At 47.6% G+C, this 7,687-nt stretch overlaps 1 protein-coding gene across 1 annotated transcript in view; it reads right to left on the reverse strand.

The window, feature by feature from the left end:
* CCDC108 (coiled-coil domain containing 108) overlaps positions 1 to 7,687 on the reverse strand; it is a 31,328-nt gene that overhangs the window by 15,342 nt on the left and 8,299 nt on the right. Inside the window, exons 9-17 of the mRNA XM_010139396.1 lie at positions 7,101 to 7,301; positions 6,310 to 6,672; positions 5,287 to 5,424; positions 4,128 to 4,373; positions 3,489 to 3,713; positions 2,715 to 2,867; positions 1,651 to 1,816; positions 958 to 1,086; positions 2 to 86 (exon numbers count right to left, since the gene is read on the reverse strand). Of these exons, the coding sequence (XP_010137698.1) occupies positions 2 to 86; positions 958 to 1,086; positions 1,651 to 1,816; positions 2,715 to 2,867; positions 3,489 to 3,713; positions 4,128 to 4,373; positions 5,287 to 5,424; positions 6,310 to 6,672; positions 7,101 to 7,301 (1,706 nt within the window). The remainder of the gene's footprint in view (position 1; positions 87 to 957; positions 1,087 to 1,650; positions 1,817 to 2,714; positions 2,868 to 3,488; positions 3,714 to 4,127; positions 4,374 to 5,286; positions 5,425 to 6,309; positions 6,673 to 7,100; positions 7,302 to 7,687) is intronic.

A 7,687-nucleotide genomic window follows, 5' to 3' on the forward strand; every position in this document is an offset into this window, starting at 1 on the left:
TGTGATGCAGAAAGTCGGGTACACACCTGTGGCTACAATGCAGCAGAGGGGCTGCTGCTCCTCTTCTGTGCTCTCAAGATCTGTAGCTTGGGCGAGAAAGACAAAAGGTAGTCATGCACCATGAAGGAGCAGATGCCTGGGACGGCAAAATGAAGAGAGGCCCTACCCAGACCAAAGAAAGAAAGAACAAGACTTGGACACAGTCTTTCCTTTGGCAGCTTCTGAATTCCTCTAAACCACTGGCTTCTGGTTGTACCTTGACTTCTGCATTTAGAAGTCACCAAAAGGCTACAAATGTCATGCTTTTGAGCAGAGTATTTACACAGTTTAGTTTTGCACTATGTAACCCGCCCCTTTTTTGATTTAAGCCTACAGCCTAGTAACTTTATGAAGTGTCCCTTATTTTCACAGTGAAAAATTATATTGTTGTTTATATCTTGTCTTCTCTGTACTATTCACGTGGCATTTCTGCTCTCCAAGCTGGAAACTCCTTGTCTAGCTAGTATCTTCTGGTACAAACACTGCTCCCCAGCTCTGAAGAACCCTGTTGCCCCTCTCCATGCATTTTCTGGTCCAGCTGCATTCTTTCATATACAGGGACCAATCCAAATCTGCAAAAAGGACTACAGATGCACAGGATTGGTTGCAAGAAGGTCTTGAAATTATGTTTCAGGACACATCATGAAAGGCCATGATTATACAGAGGAGCACGGAGTCTTGTGACCACAGCAGCAGGAAACTTGGAGTTCTCCCTGTCTATATCTCACGGCTCAATCATACCTAACCCCAAAAGGTGGAACAAAAAGGAGGCAGCTGATAAGATCTGGCTCTGCTGAGTTGCTCAGCGCAGAGATTTCTTCAGGCAGGACCCATACACTGGGATCTGTGTGGCTCTGCATGTTACAGCACAGTCTACTTTGTTGGGAGGGAATGATTTTCTCAAAATACTCATCTCACCTGTTGGGGTGCAAATAGCATATTTGATTGACCAGGTGTAATGCAGCCGACGTGTTGGCCTGGCTGTTACTTGGACAAAAGCTTTTGATCTTGCAGGTATTGTCCCTCTGGAGTATTCCAGCTCTAGAGCTGTAGGAAAAAAGAGATGGTATGAGCTCTTGGCGTGACTGATCTCTCTAGCACCACACATGTTCAGCACACAGCTCCCTAAACCCACCTGCCCTCAAGCCACTGCCCCCTGTGCCTAATCGTTAGGACCAACTTCAGGTGTTGAAGTAGGGATTCCCAGACTCGGTAGCTCATTGGGAGTACCCAGCCTGCCTTTGGGCAGCAAAGAACAGGAAGCTTCCCCAGAGGAGGTCCTCTAGAAAGGCAGCTAGGGGTGGCGCACCACCATTTCTCCTGGAAAGCTCCTTTATTTAAGTCCCCTCCCTGCTGGGAAATCACATCTTATTTCAAGGTCCACAGTGGTCTAACTTAAATTGTCAGGCTCAGGGTTATGATTTTTTCAGCAAGGCAGGAGAGTCACCTATAGCAAATCCCTAAACAAAGAAGCAGACACCTTAAGGCACGTAAAAGAACCAATGTAAGCCAGCCAGCAAGCAGCCTAAACTCTGAGTGCATACTAGAACGATTTTGCAGAAAAAAAGGGGAAGACCAAGGCCCCATCCCATGTTATCTGTCTTACAGTACCCAGTGGTTCGCTGTGGACCTCCTCAGGGTCACAAGGCCCAGTGATCAGTTGTTCCACGCTGAGGATGTACTTCAGAGAACAGATCCCATCATTTAGCAGCACAACACTGCAGCTTTGCAGGTCACCAACTAGAACGTTTCCAAGGTCCAGATGTTCCTTTTGTGCCTGGAATTCAAACCCATGTTTGTATTCACTGTTCAAATTCACTGTTACACATCAAGCATAGCGGTCAAGTGTAGCCACCATTTATCTCACCACGTGCTGATTCCTTGGCACGCACAGCACAGTGCAAAGGGCTCCTTATGTTGCGTATGTCCTGTCATGCCTGGGAGATGTTGGAACAAGGCTGTAAGCGGTTCTATCCCTCCTCCAAAGGCCCTCTCCTACTGTTACTGGGGCTGCTGACTGAGTAGGATGCAGCACATTTGGGGCTGTGAGAATACTAGCTGGCCAGTCTGCTGTCTGCCAGTCCTTCCATGACTGCATTAAAAGTCCCCTTCTCTTTTCCTAGTCATCCGCTTGCATGCAATTTATAGTGACCGAACACTTCTGAGACATTTCCATCCATCCATTCATCCAACATGATTGGCACTGTTCAACAACTCAAAGTATTATTTTATTTAGCTCTTGTTCCTTAGGAAACCTGCCTGAAAATGAAGGTGACTGCACAGATCTGCAGATAAGAAGAGGAAAGCCAGGTGGATGTGTGCTGGCCACACACTTCAACAGCCAGGTCCACTACACCTAGAGACTGGACTGACAGCAGTACAAATGGAGACCACAGAATGAGAGAACAGAGCAGGGAGTCCCAAGGAGTCAAATGGCTTGTTCAGCTCAGTCTGGAACGGAGGAGCGGAAAGTCTCAGAGGATTTGGGCAGGTGACATTTGAACTGACAGTACATGCCCTTAGGCCGCCGAAATCAGCTCTGAGAGCAACATCTGATAATTCTGCTGTAAATCCTTATTGGTTGCCCCCAGTACAGACTGTGCAAAAGGGGAAGCCCAAGATCACCATCCCAAGCTAATATCCCTCTTACTACCCAGTTGGCCCCAGTTCCTTACCCTGATGGTGCCCAGTGCTCCCTCTCCAACAATCCGTAAGGTGTAATGAACATTTTCGAGAGGCACAAGGTCTGGGCTTTTCCTCCTCACAAACACCATAGCGTGCAGCAGATACTTGGTCACCTTGTCAGGAGTAAAAGTCCATGCCTGGGCCTGAAATCACAAGAGGGAAGGAGAGAACTCAGAGGAGCTCCAGATCAGTGCCAAGCCTATACACCACAACAGCTACATTCAGTGCACAGCCCCTTCCCTCATCACAGCTAACCTGGTCCTCTACAGACAACTCTGTAGAGACAGCTCTCTCACTTCAATCCTCCACTAGCTCTGCCTGTGTTAAAGTTCAGATAGTCAGAGCAAGGCCATGGAGATAATCCTCACTACTGTCAAAAGCACTCAGAGAATACAGAAGAAGCTTAGAACCTGAATACAGGTGGGAGAACAAAACATCATAAACCTCTTGTGCTCTCCTGGTGCACAACAAAGTTGCTGTTGTGTTAATGCCCAGTCCCCGCCAGGGTATCACTATCTAGTGCCTATTTAAGATGCATGTGTTCCTGTAGTCAAGAAGGATGTCACTGCTTTGGGCAAATCCACGTAATGGGAACCAGTATGACTGCAGATGCTGACTGGAAAGCCCCAGCTAAGACATTGACTGGTGTTCTCCAGCTTAGGCATTAATGACCCAATGATTGGCAGCCCTCACATTTCTGTTCTAAACATTCCACAGCTGTACTGTGGAGAGCAAAATACAACTTTGATAGAACTTGAACTTACCAGGGCTTCGTAGGGCTGGAGGATCCCCATAGTGGGGCTGACAGACAGGATCTTGCTGTCAGACTGATGGATCTTCCATGTGAAAACCATAGGTAGCCTTGTGCAGTTTTTTATGGTATACATTCGTGTAGAGGAGGTCCCTATACAGACAGGCTTGAAGTATAGGTTTCCATCACCTTCTAAGAGCAGAAGAAGGGACTCCCCACAACTCCAGAGAGCAATCTCCTGTGGAATTAAGTAGTACACATTAGCCAGAAGTCTCACCCACCTGTGGGGAGACTTTGCAAAGATGTCGCTCCTTGCAAGAGAGAAGGAAGAACAAACTGGGTCTGAAAGAGGAGGGGAAGGACTTCAGGTTGTGCTCTCAAGGAGAGCTCTGAGTATTGTAGAGTGCATTCCAGGAGACAGAAGCCCAAGGGAACAAGGGGTACAGAAAGTCTAACACCACAAGCATCTTTCAAATGCAGTTTTGACCTTGCCTTAAATGTTGAAAATATTCTTCCATTCCTATATCCAAAGGGAAAAATCCAGGCTAACCATTAGAAGGTATAACAGGGATCACAGAACAAGTCACTGTGAAAAGGGAAGACTACAAGAGAACAAAACTTTGTTCACCATGTTCTACTTCCCTTTCTCTACCTTGGTGTATCCAGGGTAAGAGTTCAGCTCCAAAGGCAGGACATGCTGTTCTGAGACTGTATTAACTGGGTGATTGGAGAGAAAGAAAATCTGGTGACCTCCTGGAATGATGCGTCCTGAGCAGGGCTTGACCAAAACAGATGGGCAGGCAGCTTGGTTCACACTGAAGGTTATCAAAGAGGTGCCTGTGTTCAAGAGCAGCATACTGCAGTAGGTATCAGTATTAGGTGCCACAGGAGGAAAAGTCTGATGGAGACAAGCAAGAAGGGGTGTTTGCACTGGGTTTAGAAGACCAGCTTAAAGAAAAAGCTTTCACTATGTTGAATTCCAGGTTCCAACAAACACTATTCTGAGTCTATGGAGAACTTAGTAACTGCTTCTTTGCAAGGAAAGAAAACAAATCACCCAAGGGTGCACAAATTAGCATTTTTTTCCCTTCCCACAGTGGTCCTCATCTTTCGTAGTCTCATGGGCCCGATGAAGCTTCCTTCCATTATGCAATGCTTTCTGCCCATTCCATAAGCCAGCTGCTTGCTGGGGCCTGCAGACTCTGCCTGGGTAGTGACCCCCTGGCGTAAGAGTTCCAGCAGGCTGGAATTTGCTCCAGCTCGTGAATATCAAATACAGACTGCGTGTCCTGGAGTAGCTGAGCAGATTTTCTAAGAGGTTCTCAAGACTATTCTTACTTCCTAGGGCCAGATCTCACTTTACATCTTTGAAACGAGACTTCATTGTGCTACAAAAATAGCACGAACGAGCAGGGAAACTTCCACTCTACTTTGCAACCACTTCTCTTCCCGAAGTGTGGATTCTGTGTGCTGCCCTCCATTTGCCTAAGTATACACAAAACGTCTGAGGCTCCTGGGAGGGGACTAAGCACCCTTGTCAGTGCCTGTGTTCACTTAAACCAAAAGGAAGGTGTTGCCAACAGCTTCTGTCTCAAAGCTAATGAGATGCTCGGTTCCACCTGCCACACTGGAGGATGGCAAGCTAATGCAGGAGAAAGAGCATCCTACTTCTGTACCAAAGCAGGACTCTCCACACCATGAGAAACCACCTAAGCCACACCTCAGGATGGTGCAATGGGAGACAAAGTAAAGACTTCAGAGGTAAACACTGAGCATCTCTGCAGAGATCCAAACGTCAGCCACTTACACACCTTGGGTACATCCAGAACATACTGTGGGATGAAGTGCTCCCGTTCTGCTTCATATGTGTGTGCTCTCAGCCTGAGAGTCAAGCACCAGGATGGACAGATGGTGGCATCCTCCTGAATGTTGCTGTAGTGTCTCAGCACCTGCAGACACCCAAGAGACAGACAGAGTGCACGCAGGAAAGGAGTGTGGCAAGGCGCCTTCTAGCGCACGTGTCATCTGAAGCAGCAGTTTTTTTCAATGGCATCCCTGGGGCTGAGGATTTGACTTTTTCAGGGAAGAATGACAGACCAGTGCTGGATGAGGAACATGAGTGCTGCTTTGCCAAATGAGAGCTACATTTCAGACCCAAAAGACCTCTACATGACTTCCGAACAGAAGGACCCATCCAAACTATCCTGTGTTACTGTAAGAGTTGCCTTAGGGAAGAAGGGTCTACAGACACTCTAGTGCAGTTTGAGATACTTCACGTGCAGCATTTAACGGTGTGTCACTAAAAATAATAACCGACCCTATATCTGAGCCTAAGGATACTCCTGGATATCCACCACACTGGCTTAGAAGGGGGAAAATAGTAATCAACAACAGGCTGTAGTGATATACACTGCCCTCAGCAGCTTTACTTGTGAAGGGCCAGACACGAAAAACAGGTTACTGCCCATCACCCAGGCCACAACAACCATCCTTGCGCAGGTTCCCGTCTACACTAATAGTACAGTAGTACATGGTAATTCCTCCTTCGGTGAGTTGTATATCACGTCACACTTACAGGGGTAAGAGCAAGCGTAGTAGCCTGTATGCATGAGCTGTGGCTTGCTTTGCTGATGTATCTTTGCCAGGACACGGGTGAAGGAGAAATTTTAATCCCCCAGTTTATCAAAACAGTGGCCAAAGGAGTTTGTAAAGATGCCAGTTTGCCGGACTCAAAATAAAAGTCTCCATTTGAATTTTAATTTCCCCAAATGCTTTTAGCCTGCAGTTTCTTGCCAGCTCCTCTATTGAAACTAGTCTTAGTAATTCTTACTAACCTTGTAGAAGGCGAAACCTTCCAGCTCCGCTGCATAGAGACTGTTGAGCTGAGTGGGCTGGAAAAGGACGCGAAAGGCTGAAGACTTCAAAGGTGGGATGTCGCAGATTTCGGGGCTCACTTGGAAGGCGCTGCTGTGGCTCGGAGTCCAGGCAACAGTGATCTTTCCTTTGGTGTGGTTGGTCACACAGAGAGGAAGCGGTTCTACCTTATGAAGCGGCACACAGCGACCAAAATCATACTCCCTGGGGCTGACGCTAACGTGAGGGGGAAACAAGGCCAGGTCGCTGCTTACACCATCATAGAAATATTCAGTCATGGAGTTGGCCTCAAAGTATTCCTTGGGAGCCTTGTCCCAGGGGATCTACGGGGTGGAAATGTCTCAGTGTGAGCAGAGGAAGTCTTCTTGTGGGAGACACCAGTCTTTATTGCCTTCATGAGCAAGAGGGCATGCAAGATGCACTTCAGTAAGAGTGCCCAGGACAGCTCAAAGTTAAGGCTTCAGCAAGGCTCCTGTTTGTAAGCCAGTCCTCAAGCTGAAACTACATGAAGCAAAAGAAGACCCTGTGATTGAGTTAAAGCCAGAAAATGGCTTAGTGGCTAAGCTTGGGTAAGACCCAGCTGATATAGATAGTAATGGTGTGTGCTGGGAACATTAACAGTAGAGATACTAAAGAAATCAGTGTGGCACCTGCAAGTCCTTCTAAATCTGTCTGGCCTGTGCAACAGAAGCTCAGCATCTGCAGAGAACAGCACAGGAATATCTTAAACTCCAGGGAGGGCAGCTCATACCTCGGGGGGCAGCATGAGGGCTCCCTTTTCATCCACCTGCAACTTCCCATCCTTCAGCATCACATTCAGGATATCAGGGGGGTAGAAGGTCAGTCCCCTCACCATGTTAGTCCGGTACCAGGAGAGGTGTCTTGCCTGAAGAATGGCTGGCTTATCTGTGACTGAATGGCAGGTACCAAAAAAGTCTACATACATCGGTTCCTGAGAAAACACCAGAAAGGACAATAAGAAATAACCTGCCCTTCTGTGATTGCTTTGGGAGTTACACCACCCCAGTACCTCACTTCCAAAACTATGCCTGGGCAAGGCTTAGCATCTGCAATGATAGGCTGCCATTTTCTTTCTGTTCTAATGTGGCCCAAGAACTTTCTTGAAATGGGACTGAAAGTTGACGGCACTCAGTGCATAGCTGTGCAGCTAAATTTACCTCAGAGACAGAAACATGCAGGATCCACTGAGGCTGCACCTCACCCTACCCATAGGCATCACTGACTTCCACATCAGCCCTCTACTGCTCATAGGAACCTGCACCGTGGGCATTCTGCTCAACAAGAGCCCAGGTCCTGCACCTGGGTCACAACAACCCC

Source organism: Buceros rhinoceros, unplaced genomic scaffold (genome assembly GCF_000710305.1).
Source record: "Buceros rhinoceros silvestris isolate BGI_N320 unplaced genomic scaffold, ASM71030v1 scaffold20037, whole genome shotgun sequence".
In the NCBI taxonomy this organism is placed as follows: Eukaryota; Metazoa; Chordata; class Aves; order Bucerotiformes; family Bucerotidae; genus Buceros; species Buceros rhinoceros.